Source organism: Sorex araneus, chromosome 6, assembly GCF_027595985.1.
Source record: "Sorex araneus isolate mSorAra2 chromosome 6, mSorAra2.pri, whole genome shotgun sequence".
In the NCBI taxonomy this organism is placed as follows: domain Eukaryota; kingdom Metazoa; phylum Chordata; class Mammalia; order Eulipotyphla; family Soricidae; genus Sorex; species Sorex araneus.
In genome coordinates this window covers 18799744-18813894 of record NC_073307.1, presented here as the reverse complement: position 1 = coordinate 18813894, position 14151 = coordinate 18799744, and the positions used below count along the sequence as shown (strand labels likewise).

Below are 14151 nucleotides of genomic sequence, written 5' to 3'. Positions count from 1 at the left end.
CCTTTTGGTCCGATCACAGAAACACCGGCCCCCTGCGGGCCAAGGGGAGTTTTCTTCCTACTTCCTGTGGGTTCATTCTAAAGCCTGCTGGCCGGGGCTCCTGCTTCCTGTTGCCCAGGCCCTGCCCTGTGGGATGACGCAGTTCAGGTTCAACGCCACGCCCCATCTAGCCCTGAACAGAGGGGTCCTCAAACGGGAGCCTTGGCACTGCTTTAGGCAGGGCCCCTACCACCACACCCTCTCGCTTCAGTTTTCCTCTTCCAGCACTTTCCATCAGGTTAGACCCCGGGAACTGGAGAACAGACCCCTCTGTTCTGTGATGCTCAGTTTCTCTCCAGGTCTCTCAGTGGTCTCCTTATATATCTTTTGGTTATTTGGGGCATCTATGCTAGCAACTCAGTCCCTCTTGACTTTTTCATTATATATATGTCTGTGCTCCCCGGTTACCTTGCTTAACTTTTTTTTTTTTTTTTTTTGCTTTTTGGGTCACACCCAGCGATGCTCAGGGGTTATTCCTGGCTTTGCACTCAGGAATTACTCCTAGCGGTGCTTGGGGGACCATATGGGATGCCGGGGATCGAACCCGGGTCTGCCGCGTGCAAGGCAAACAACCTACCCGCTATGCTATCGCTCAGGCCCCTACCTTGCTTAACTTAAGCTAAGCAGTGACTTTATTTTTCATTTCCTTTTAGGGGCTTAATTGGTTTTGATGCCAGGGACGAAACCCAGAGCTTCATACAGGTGAAGTCTGAGCTACATCCCTGCCCTTGACCTAGGACGTGCTCAAGAGGATTCTGCAGCCAATGGCTGCAGCAGGACAGACGCCTGTGGGGGGCGCTGCCACCACCCCTCTGTGGCCCTGAATCTGCTTTCCACCGCGGCGTCCAGAGAGAGGCCCGGTGAGATTACGTGCCTGGTTTATTCTGAGCTGGAGACTTCCCGTCCCTGGCCGTGTTTACCCAAAGTGAGGTCAGCCTCATTCAGAGCTCCGTGAGGTGGTTTTGTGTCAGTGGCATTTATAATTAACATGTAGCCACAAGCTGGGCTCCAGAAAACATTAAAGACGAAGGAGGGGGGGGGGAGAAAAGGGGTGGGGGAAATTTGTGGGGAAAAAAGATTCCAGTGGTTTGGAGTGCGTGCGCATACGTCCACACACATCTAGATGGATAGAAAAGGCATTTAGAATGTGTGTCTGCTGCACCTTTAGGGGCAGAAAAAGGTGTCTGGGAATATTTGATATACTTTATAAACTACATCCTATTAACAAAAGAAACTTTTAACCTAGAGGAACCCTGGGGAGAAAGAAGATAAGGAGCGCGTGGGAAGGAGGGACTGGGAGCATTTTGGTCCCATCCCACCTTGGTGAAGACCCCTGCAGGGGTGAGCGATTCTCCCCAGCCCCCTTAAATCTGCTTTTCTTTCTTTCTTTTCCTTCTTTCCTTCCTTCCTTCCTTCCTTCCTTCCTTCCTTCCTTCCTTCCTTCCTTCCTTCCTTCCTTCCTTCCTTTCCTTCCTTCTTTTCTTTCTTTCTTTCTTTCTTCTTTCTTTCTTCTTTCTTTCTTTCTTTCTTTCTTTCTTTCTTTCTTTCTTTCTTTCTTTCTTTCTTTCTTTCTTTCTTTCTTTCTTTCTTTCTTTCTCTCTTTCTTTTTTTTTTTGGCCTTTTGAGCCACACCCAGTGATGCTCAGGGGTTACTTTTGGCTCTGCACTCGGGAGTCACTCCTGGTGGTGCTCAGGGAACCATATGGGATGCTGGGGCTCAAACCCGGGTCTGCCATGTACAAGGCAAACGCCCTACCTGCTGGACTATCAGCCCAGCCCAAACCTGCCCCTCTCTGACCTGTGGCAACCGGCCTGTCTCCTGGCCAGTGGGGAAAGCTGGTTTGACTTTTATGCCATGACCATTCAGTGCCATTACATCCAGCCAGAGGAGGGAAGCCTGCTCCACCCCTCGCCCCCCCCCCCCCCAAGCAGGCTGGCAGAGGGATTGCACGGAAGGAGGGGCTTGTTCTTTATAACCCTCGACAGAGTTGGAGGCTTTGGCCCAGCAAACTCCCTAAGTACCTTTAGGATGTGGTTTGATTCATAAATATTTCATTGGCGCACACTTTGCTCAGGACCATTTCCATCTGTGTGGCGAGTGGGGCCAGGAATAACCCGGCTCCTTCTCCCGCGCACGGGGGAGGGGGGTCCTCGGAGGGGGCTGCAGGGTTGACTGCGCGTGGGCTTATTCTCCTGCTCCCTGACTGTTCTGGTTGTTAATCCTGCTGCCGAAGTCGGGGTCCCTCCATTCGAAAGGCGGCGCCGGGCGGGAGCAGACGGGGTGTTCCCTGGCCTTGCCCCCGGCACCCGGCTCGGGGAAGAGGTGAGATGGGGCAGGGTTGGCTGGACCCGTCCTGGGCACAACACCCCCATGCTGGCCTGCTCAGTGGCCACATGCAGACGGCCCCAGGGGCCCGGGGAGAAGCACCTGGCCCTGTCAGCGAGTCCATTTGACCTAAGGGAGTCCAAAGACGGTTGGGTAGGTAAAACCCAGGTGGTGATGGTTGTGATGATGGCGCTGTGATAAATACCTGTTTTCAAGCTCTGACAGGCAGTAATCCTTTGACAAGTTGGATCACACTTAACCGCCCTCTCTCTTGGGAGGCGGGTACTGAGGGCATCTATGTGTTTAAAATGAGGAGACTGTGGGGCTGGAGGGATAGCCCCGTGGGTAGAGTGCTTGCCTTGCGTGCAGCCAAGCAGCGTCCGATCCCAATCCAGAAATGTGTATGGCCCCCAGGGCACCGGCAGGAGCGACCCCTGAGCACAGAGCCAAAAGTAAGCTGCATTTGGCCGCCGAAGAAACTGTGATATTTTTCAAGAGCTGTGGTAGTACTGACACTAGGCAGTAGAGGGCGACAGACCCACACCCAGTGCTTGCCTGCCGGGTCTGAGGCCGTTCCAAGCCTGCACAGTTTTCCTTATAGGCAAGGAAACTGCTGAGACATCCAGGAAGTCATCCGTTCCTGGGGGACTTGAAGCGACGTTTTCAGAACCCTAAGTGCAGAGTGGAGAGAACGGGCATCGCTCAGGGCTGAGTCCATTAGAAAGTAGGAGCCCTGGGGCCGGAGCCTTTGCCTTGCACGCGGCCGACCCGGGTTTGATTCCCAGCATCCCAGATGGTCCCCTGAGCACCGCCAGGGGTCACTCCTGAGTGCAGAGCCAAGAGTGACCCCTGTGCATGGCCAGGTGTGACCCAAAAAGCAAAAAAAAAAAAAAAAGAAAGAAAGAAAAAGAAAGTAGGAGCCCTGGAGTATGAGCTCCCGCTGTCCGGCAGGTGTAGAGCCCTCAGTGGTATGTGGAGGGCTCGCCTCTGATGGTGACAGGGACAGGCAGAAATTCCTGTACCCCAGCTGGACTGATCGGGGAGGGCACTTGCCTTACACAGGCTTCCCATCAGGTCCCCAGAATAGCGCCAGGAGTGATTCCTGAGTGCCGAGCCATAGGAGTCAGCCCTGAGCACTGCTGGGTCACTGTCACTGTCATCCCATTGCTCATTGATTTGCTCGAGCGGGTACCAGTAACATCTCTCTTGTGAGATTCGTTGTTACTGTGTTTGGCATATTGGATACGCCACGGGTAGCTTGCCAGGCTTTGCCGTGCAGGCGAGATACTCTCGGAAGCTTGCTGGGCTCTCCGAGAGTGGCAGAGGAATCGAACCCGGGTCGGCTTCGAGCAAGGCAAATGCCCTCCCTGCTGTGCTATCACTCCAGCCCCAAAACCAAAAGATTAAAAAAAAAGAGAGAAAGAAAGAAATTTCTGTATCCACCCTCACCACACTGACTCAGATCTCTCAGCGTCCTTTTCCTTGTTCATAGTCCGGGCTAAAGGACAAAGCCAACACAGAGACTCCTGTTGGCTGCAAGCTCTAAATCAGAGGCTGCACTGCTGGCTGTCCCGGGAGGGGGGTTTGCTGATGGGCCTAGGGAAGGCGTGAGGGGATCCTGTGTTTCCTTGCACTGGGGTGAATATCTGTGAATCCTCACAATGATGGTGATGACCCGGCCGCAGGTGTCGGGGTTAATACTGTGTGTGGGGGGGGACTTGGCAAGGTTCCCTGCCAAGAACGTTCACTGTGTTGATCTCAAGCCACCCTCCCAAGAAACTGAGGTGGCAGCTAACATTCTCCTGCTTGTCCCGGGGAGAACAGGGAACTGTGACAGATCTCAACCCCGGCATTGCCTGGGTGCAAATCTCCCCTCACCGTGAGCATCATGGGGGTTCCTATGTCTGCCTGAGCCACTGCCCCAAACCAGAGCACAGTTAGGGAGCCAGCGCTAGAGGGTTAGTGTCAGAACTACAACGATGAGGTCTCATGAAATTTGTCCAGAAATCCTCGGAATGTATCTCAGGAGCCTCTCATTCCCCTTTCAGGAAGGGCCTAACCTCGGTGTCACCCAGGTGGTCTTTCCTCGGTGACTCTGAGCATCAGGGCATATTGTTAGTGACTTGTAACATGGGTTAAAAAAAAAAAACAAACAGTTGGGAAGATGAAAACCATGAAGAAATGAAACCCTTGGTGTGTGGGACACACCCACAGGCTGTCTGGTGCATACACCACGGGCCGTGGGCTAGGCCCACTTTATAGCCAATCCATTTAGGTGTCTGCTTGAATGTACTGGAGTCTTCTAGGACTTTCTCGAAGTAGACATGCGCTTCTCACTCTGTTGCGCGGGCTGACGGCACTCTGCAGGCCTGTCCGAAGACCGGCCACGGAAACACAGCCTCAAAAATATAACCACGCGGCTGCGCCTCAGGGGCCTGCGTGCTGGGCGGGTGGTGCTGGCCCCGCTCCCTGGACACCCGATGGCAGAGCGGGAGCAGCATGCAGAGGACGTCATTAGTGTCATTTGTGCTCAGAGCTTTGGCATTTGTTCCAGAATCCTGAAGACAATCTGGCCTAGAAAGCACCAACCCCAGGCAGGCTGGAGCACTGCTCTGCAGTTTAAAGCCTGTGGCCAGACCCCACAATCGCCCTGTGTCCGTCTCTGTGACCTGTTCGATCACACATTCCTTCCCTTCATTCACAGCCCGTTTGCCCCTTTAGCAGGGAGCAGGTCTGACCTCAATGGCTATTCCTAGAACCACGGCAAGACCAGACACCACATCTCAAACATACACACACACACACACACACAGAGAGAGAAGAAGAGAGAGAGGGGGGGGGAGAGGGGGGAGAGAGAGAGGAGGGAGAGAGAGAGAGGGGGAGAGAGAGAGAGGGAGGGAGAGGGAGAGAGAGAGGGAGAGAGAGAGGGGGGAGAGGGAGAGAGAGGGGGGGGAGGGAGAGGGAGAGAGAGAGAGGGAGAGGGAGAGAGAGAGGGAGAGAGAGGGAGAGGAGAGAGAGAGGGAGAGGGAGAGAGAGGAGAGAGAGAGGGAGAGGGAGAGAGAGAGAGAGGGAGAGAGAGGGAGAGGGAGATATATATATATATATATATATATATATATAGAGAGAGAGAGAGAGAGAGAGAGAGAGAGAGACGTCTCTCAAGCTCAAGGGGTTTTTATTCTTGCTCCAAAGTCAAACTTCCACTTATCCTTCCACCCCTGCCAACTCAGAGCTGGGCTGGCTCTGATCACCTGGGCACTGCGCTCCCTTGAAGGCCTGGAGAAGGACTTTCCCGTCCACCTTCCCACAACCACAGCTGCATGATCGACCCCGACTGAGCGCTGTGTAATTTATGACATGCAAGACCCTGCCTGGGAACTCGGGTTTCAGAAACCAAGCCCCGCGGGAGCCTGGAGCCCAGCCCACGTCTCTCTGCGGGCTTTTCGCCACCTTGGCCCACGCGGCGCCCTCCCTGTCGTGCAGCCACTGGACCGTCCAGCTCCAGGGACCATCTACTGGGTACTGAACCTAGTTCCAGAAGCCCTGATCACAGAGCCGTGGTGGCTGCTCAGCAGAGTCCTTCTCAAACGTTCGAAACAGGACCCCGTCGCGTGGGCTGAGCCCTCACACTGCCTCCCTCCCAGCTCCCTAGATTTCTCTTCCCCGCCTCGGAGCGTGTCAGGCCTGGGTAGAATAACCTGGGAGCAGAGGCGAGCCCCAGGGCTCCCGCCTGCTTCCCTCGACCCGGCTTGACAGCAGACAGCAGGGCTGTGTGAGAGAGGGTCACTCACTGTGCTGGTCGCTGCGGTCCCTGGTCCCATCCACTGTGCCGTCCGGGAGGATGCGCAGGAAGTGGCCCCCGTTGCTGCAGTACAGGAGTTTGGGCTTCTTGTAGTTCCCTGGTGGCAGGTTAAACTTCTCCATGAGGGCCCCAAAGGTGGTGATCTCCCCCTCGGCCATGGCTCAGCTGCTGCGACGTCTAGACTGTAAGAGAAGAAGCCAATCTGTGTGGCAGGGTCCCTCCGGCAGAGGTGCAGTGAGCTGGGGTGCAGGGCTGCTGCCCGTGGGAGAGGCCAGCAGGGTGGGAAGGAAGGTCTCCCACGTGGGGCCCTTCCTCACTGCCCAATTGGACCAGCGTGGACCCAGGCAGGGCAGTTTTTAGAACTTCAAGTGGAATCAGTGGGTTCAAAGCCGGTGGGGAAGGTTTGCGGCCCTCCTTCGGATCCTCAAATTAAACACTGGGGTTGCGCTAAAATAACACCTGGGGTCTGGTAGGAACCCACAAAGGCCAAGTGGCGGGCACTGAGGTTCTGCCCTCTGCCCTCCCGCCGCTGTGACCTTGTCCCCGAGGGCCCCGTGGGCAGTGATAACACAGCCCGTCTACACACTCAGGAACTCGTAGGAGAGGCCGAGCCGACCGGCCCCGCCAGCTTCCCACAACAGAGACGGCCAAGGGGGATGAGTGAAGGAAAATTCAGGGGTTGCCGGCAGGAGCAGGACGGGGCCCGAGACACCGGGTGGGGTGGTGAGAGGGGTTTTTAAAGGCCAGACTGTGCTAAAGGACGTGTTCTAGACGGATGGTTGCACGGGAGGCCCATCGCTGCCCGCTCCACAAGAGAAGGTGGGTCTGTCCTTTGGAGCAAATTTTGTCCTCATTCTTTTCTCCTGAGAAATACTTCCTATGACAGAGAGGCGACCAGGTCACATACTAGGATCCTCTCATGTTCTAGACCTCCATTGAGGCTAACCCGTTTCTCTCTCTCTCTCTCTCTCTCTCTCTCTCTCTCTCTCTCTCTCTCTCTCTCTCTCTCTCTCTCTTTTAATTGAATCACCATGAGATACAGTTACAAAGCTTTCATGTTTGAGTTTCAGTCATACAGTGATCAAACACCCATCCCTCCACTAGTGCACATTCTCCACCACCAGTGTCCCCAGTACTGCTCCCCCCCCAACCTTCCAACCCTCCCTCTGCCTCTATGGCAGACAATTTCCCCCATACTCTCTCTCTACTTTTAAATCCATTCCTCTTGCTTGTTGCGCCTGGCAGTGCTCGGGGCTTACTCCTGGCTCAGCCATCCGGGACCAGATGAGGTGCCAGGGATTGCACCTGGGTCAGCCACGCCCTTAGCTAGTATACTGTCTCCCCGACCACAAATCTCTGTTATTATGTAAAAATACATCCAGTAACCCCTCTAAGGATTATAAAGCCAAGTCCCTAATGAATGTTAGAATCTTATAGCATCTACTGGCACCGCCACAGGAGAATGAATTACTGATGACCATAAGGGCTGAGATCAAAAGGAGAAAAAAGCAATCAAGAACCCATTGCAGGCTGACTCACCTTATAAATGCGTAGGTGCTGGCCCTGAAACAACGGCAATGATTTTTTTTTTTTTTGCTTTTTGGGTCACACCTGGCGTTGCACAGGGGTTACTCCTGGCTTTGCACTCAGGAACTACTCCTGGCGGTCCTCGGGGGACCATATGGGATGCTGGGAATCGAACCCGGGTCAGGCGCATGTAAGACAAATGCCCTACCCACTGTACTATCGCTCCAGCCCCAACAACGGCAATGATTATTATCTTTAACATACTCTGGGTTAAAGGTTAGTTCAGGCAATTCTCATCAGAATGCTTTGAGGAAGATTATCACCATTTTTACACAAAATAAGCCCCAAATTGGAGAGACATCCAATGGCCTATTCAAGGTCAACAGTAAGTGGTGGAACTGAGTATTGAGTAGGGCCTTGGAAATGCAGCTCTCTCTTGCCCTAAATTCTCGGGTTAAGTTGACTTCACTGATTCAGTAGTATCATACTACTACCCCAAAGTTGGGCTTTTAACCCATTTCTTTCTTTTTCTTGTCTTTCTTTTTTGTTTTGTTTTGTTATTTAGGCCACACCTGGTGGTGCTCAGGGCTTACTCCTGGCAAGACTCAGGGGACCATATGGGATGCCAGGAACTGAACCCTGGTGACCATGTGCAAGGCAAACACCCTACCTGCTGTACTATCTCTCCAGCCTATTAACCCATTTTGGGGTGCATAACATCTGTCATGAACCTATCTGCTAATTTGTGGTCCAGATTTTGGTTCTAATCACCAACAGCCTTGACTTTTGTCCCTGGAGTTTAAGTACAGACATCTCATTCCCCAGAAGAAATCCATAGCAACAGGTGTTAGGGAGCACTGTCAACTCCACACATGGCCAGCTAGCCCCTTGAGGTTCCAATAGTGACCATTCATCATTGGCTCATCTACCCACACATCCACCCACCCATCCATCATACAGCCACCACTCATCTATCCATCCATCCATCCATTCATCCATCCATCACTCATCTATCCATCCATCCATCACCTACCTATCCATCCATCTATCATCCATCCATCCATACACCACCACCCATCTATCCATCCATTCATCACTGATCCATCCATCATCACCCATTCATCCATTCATCACCCATCCATCCACCCACCCACCCATCCATCCATCCATCCATCCATCCATCCATCCATCCATCCATCCATCTATCCATCCATCAATCCATCCAAGCTTCTCTTCCTCCCTCCCTTCCGCCCTCCCTCCCTCCCTTCCTCCCTCACTCCCTCCCAGAGTAGCCTCATGAAGTAACTCACATGGAAAGCAATTCTATGATAAAACTTTGAATATTTTGTCCTGGTGAACTTGGACTTAGTGTTCCCATAGGAAGCTCCCATTTGTCTCTGCTCTGTCTCTCTTTATGCAGCCAGAGAGATTAGTCAAAGTCCTTACTTTTGGCTATTATTTGAAGTCCCTTCAAAGACCACCCTCCCCCGCAAATAAAATAAATCAGCATGTACCAGATAAACTATATTGGAAAGCTAAAAGACTATTCCAGCTCTCCTCCTTCACACACAGTGGAAATCTGTCTAGCTCTTTTTATACCACAAAGTGACAAATAGAAAATTCACCTTTTCACGTTGTGTTACAGGGAAGAGTGCAGTGCTGACTTCAAACTGCCTATTGCATTTCCTTCCTAAACCCTCCTTCTCCCAGGGCTAGAGCCATAGCACAGCAGGGAGGGCGTTTGCCTTGAATGTGGTACCTTTCCCATCACATAGACTTCACCTGAGTATATGAGACTTATAGATACCTCTCTTTAAAGATGACTAAGAGACGATCAATATTTTTCCCAAGTCCTCCTAAAGATTAGACCTAATTTGGAGATGTGATCCTGGGGGCCGCATGTATGTGCGGCCTCTCCGCAGCTGCACGAGCGCGAATCCAGACCCAGCTAAACTACTTTCAGCATGGGCAGCTCCTTGCAGAATGTCTCCAGCCTGAGAACTAAGCCGCGGCCCCATGCCCGCCCAGGAGGGGAAAGGTATTTCTCTCTCTCGCCTCTTCCTTTCCGGAAATGAAGGGCGTGGTGACCGCCATATTATGACGACCACAGATGGGGTTTACAAGCTTGCAATGATACAATATCTGGAAAAAATCTCCCTGGACTTAGTTGTTAAAGTACAGAAATCCAAAGCCGCTACTGCGGCTGCGTGACCTCATTTCTCTTCACAACAGGTGTGACTGTAGTGGGGTACTCCTAACAATAATAGTGAGGTTTGTGTTGAAATATTGAATGTAACCAAAGTAAACAGAAAGTAAAGTGAAACTTATCAGTTACAAGGTGGGGGAGGGGTGCGGGGGGGCGGGATGGGAGGTGTACTGTGTGGGTTTGTTTTTTTTTTTTGGTGGTGGGATATGGGCACTGGTGAAGGGATGGTTGTTTCAGCATTGTATAACTGAGACTTAAGCCTGAAAGCATTGTAATTTTCCATGGTGATTCAATAAAATAAAATTCTTATTAAAAAAAAAAGATTAGACCTAATTTAGCCACCTCTCTCTCTCCCTCTCTCTCTCCCTCTCTGTCTTTCTCTCTCTCCCCTCTCTCTATTGCTCCTTTCCTCCTCCTTTCTTCAGGACATAGCTACATAGCTCAATCAGATTCACCCTTCAGAACTGCATCTTAGAACCCTCCTCCTTCCAGAAAGCCAACTGGGACCCATTCCCAGCCTGAAGCTCCCCCTGCCCCTCCCTACAGGCAGCCTGAGATGAGTTGATCACACAGCCGCGCCTGTGCATTCCCTGCTGCCCTGTGCAGCACTTTCCCTGTGCTTGGGGGGGGGCGGGAGGAAGGCCCTGGCATCCCCCCGACTCGCCTTCTACTCCCTGGAGCGCGAACACTCCCACCAAGCCTGAGACTTTCATGGACACTGTCCCTCCTATTCCCCCCCAAGTGTGATTCCTCCACCCCGGTGTCCTGGCGAATAATTCCCCATGGGTTCCTCCTTTTCTGTCTTTGCTTCACTGGTCAAGTCCCAAGTTTCCCCCCACCCCGGCCCCATCCAGTTCTCACAAGGATCTTTTCCTAATTCTTCATAGCTACTTGGTGTGTGTGTGTGTGTGTGTGTGTGTGTGTGTGTGTGTGTGTGTGTGTGTTGGGGTTATACCCAGCGATGCTCAGGGGCCACTCCTGGCTCTGCACTCAGGAATTACTCCTTGTGGTGCTTGGGAGACCATACAGGATGCTGGGGATCGAACCCATGTCGGTCACCCATATGCAAGGCAAACGTCCTCCCCACTGTCCTCTCTCTCTCCGACTCTGGAACTCCTCAGTTGTTTTTATTGTACTTTTATCCTTGCCATGATGTAAGATGGGACTGTCAGCTCCACGACTGCACAAGCTCATCTATCTTGTTGACCATGGTGCCCCTGTGCCTGGCAAGATGCATCTCACGGGCACTTGACAAATATTTGCTGGATGAGTGAATGATTAGAACTTAACTATGTTGATCTAATGCCTTCTTTAGTCTCTGAGGCCCTGTTAGAGCAACGGTGCGTTTTCTTCCTAAATCCCGCACGTAGCATATGGCCTGAGCCCCTTCACTGTCCTGTGTGTGTGTTTGTTGATTGAATTCCAGACTGCATAGGAACATATTATCCAGAGCCCCAGTGAGAAGATGCTGGTACTAACGGCGGAGCAAAGCCAGAAAGGTACATAAATGTATTTTAATTCCATTTAAAATAGTCTGGACCCTCCTACTCTCAATTTAAAGCAGACCTCGATCATGTCCCCATGTTGTAGAAGAGCTTTAATTCAAAGAAGTGATACAGGAACAAAAGTCTCTTAGGAAGAGACCATACATTGTGGGACCAAGTCTGCATTCCTTATCTGAGCAAGGAAAAAAGGTCGGAGGGCTCGAGCAAATTCCAGGCTTAGTTATTTCTGCCAGGGAGTGTCAGGTTGGCAGGGATGCACCTCACACCCACTGGCGAAGGAAAGTTTGCCTGAATTGAAAAACGAGACAGTATGTTCTCCCCCTCTCATTTCCCCCGCTCCACCCGCGGTGATCGGGACCAGCCCTGAGGTCGGGAGTCCTGGCTGACTGACTCCCCCGCACGCTTCTCCCGGGCCAATTCCTTTCCCTGAGCTGAAATCTCATCTTCCCGAGTTGGCAGTCACCTGTGGCCCTGGTTCTGGGAGGGGCTGTCAGTCGTGTGCAGGAGTTAACTTCGACACGTTCCTGAAAGCCAATGCGTCGAGCTTCAAGAATTTCGCAGGCGCGTTGTTAAACCATTGGCAACTGCAATCAGCTTTGGTGAGCTTATTTACGCAAGAGGAGTTGGCAAGTGATCAAAGTCAGGGCTTTTCCTTTCTCCCATCCCTCTTTCTTCCTTTTCTCTAATCGCTGTTCTGCTTGCCTGGTGCTAGACCAGGGTGAGAGTCCTGGCAGGATTTTCTGAAATCTCTGAACCTACAATTCTGATGGTGTTAGGTTTTTTTTTCTTATTGTTGGTTTTGGTTTTGGGCTTTAGGCCACACCTAGCAATGCTCAGGAGTTACTTCTGGCTCTACACTGCCACATTACTTGTGGCAATGCTTGGGGGTCCATATGGGGTGCCAGGAATCGAACCCAGGTGGGCGATCGGCAAGGCAAGCACACTGCCCACTCTATCATCTCTCCAGCCTCCGAACCCACAATTCTGAAATGCAAAACTTTACATGGCTTTCAGAAGGTGAACTGAGACCAAACTGTCCTCAACTATTTAAAGTGTTTCTTAATTCCCAAAATTTATATTTAACCAGGTATAGAATTATTAACATATTTGATTATAAGCGGCTCTGTCTTGCCACTGAAGTGCTTCCATTGTATACAATATCACTCTATCACTGTCATTCCATTGTTCATCGATTTGCTCAAGCGGGCACCAGTAACATTTCCATTCGTTCCAGCCCTGAGATTTTGGCAGCCTCTCCTTACTCATCCTTCCAAATGGTGCCATATTGGAGGCTCTTTCAGGGTCAGGGGAACGAGACCCGTTATCATTACTGTATTTGGCGTATCAAATACGCCCTAGGGAGCTTGCCAGGCGCTGCTGGTATACAATATATGGACCAATATATGTACTTCCAAGCAAATAGCTCTGACTTATGGAGCATGCATATCCCCACCTGTTAAGTCAGACTCCCTAGCAGACTCTGCTGCACAGACATCCTGTGAGTGACAAATGATGATTAGTAGGAAGCGTGGAGCCCAGCCTTTGAACATTTGTGCACTTTTAGGTGTCCCAGTGCTTAAGCCCTGTCGTGTTTGCTTTGTTGGCCTATTTTTGTTTGGGAGCCACTCCAGATGGTGCTTCACTGTCTACTGCTTGCTCTGTATTGAGGGGTCACTCCCGGCAATGTTTGGGGACCCCTATATAGTGCTGGGGATTGAACCTGGGTTGGTTGTGTTTAAGGCAGGTAAGTGCCTTAACCCCTGCACTATTTCCCCAGCCCCTGTCTTGTTTACTTTTGCATGTGGTCCGTGTTATTGATTTAGATCGGGGAAAAAAACCCTCCATTTAAAAAAACATTTAGTGATATTTTAGCAATGGCTGTGGAGGGGGAAATCCCCTTCTCTATATGACTACGCAGACTTTTACTTATCATGGCTGTACAGGAGGCTCTTGTTTAGCTGCCGACTGTGATATAACTGTGGAGTTGATGAGTCTGTACATGTCCAGGAGGACCGGGACCCTCTGGGTCAATAGCACTGCTTGCCTGTTCTTTAACTGAGGATTCTTCTAGCCCTAAAGAATCCCCAAGCAGGGGCGGGAGCGATAGCACAGGGGGTAAGGCGTTTGCCTTGTACAAGGCTGACCCGGGTTTGATTCCCAGCATCCCATATGGTCTCCCAAGCACCGCCAGAAGTAATTCCTGAGTGCATGAGCCAGGAGTAACCCCTGTGCATTGCCAGGTGTGACCCAAAAAGCAAAAAAAAGCCCCAAAAAATAGAATCCCCAAGTGTCCCCAGGAACAGGCTGTTCTCTGGCTCCCAAATCAAATACTATTTGCGGATATCAGAATGTTGTATTCTAGATGCCAACATCTGCTTGGCACCTCTCAGAGGCAGAAGGCTGCTGATAGCCTGGAAACACAAGAAAAGAAATGGAGAGCGAGGAGTAGTTTTTTTATAATCTCTTAAGCCACAATTCTGAAAGGCAAAAGCCTGATAACTTAGGCATCTCTCAGAAGCACACTCAGACTTGCCCTCAACTTTTTTTCTTTTTCTTAAACATAAAAATAAATCTTTACTTATAGCTTTACTTCGATTACATGGTAACATGGAAATGAACTCTGATGAAAGTGTGAAAAACTTTTAAAAAAATTTTTTAATGAATCACCATGAAATTTGCATATAAGTGGATGAACATGGAGAGTATTATGTGAAATGAGCCAGAGAGAGAGAGGAATAGACATAGA

The 14151-nt window shown here is 51.1% G+C and overlaps 1 protein-coding gene across 2 annotated transcripts in view; it reads right to left on the bottom strand.

Annotated features, from left to right (window-relative positions):
* FGF1 (fibroblast growth factor 1) overlaps nucleotides 1-14151 on the bottom strand; it is a 110630-nt gene that overhangs the window by 15910 nt on the left and 80569 nt on the right. For both annotated transcript variants that reach the window (XM_055143935.1, XM_055143936.1), the window contains exon 3: nucleotides 6157-6349. In XM_055143935.1, coding sequence (XP_054999910.1) covers nucleotides 6157-6325 — 169 coding nt within the window. In that variant the 5' untranslated portion in view covers nucleotides 6326-6349. The remainder of the gene's footprint in view (nucleotides 1-6156; nucleotides 6350-14151) is intronic.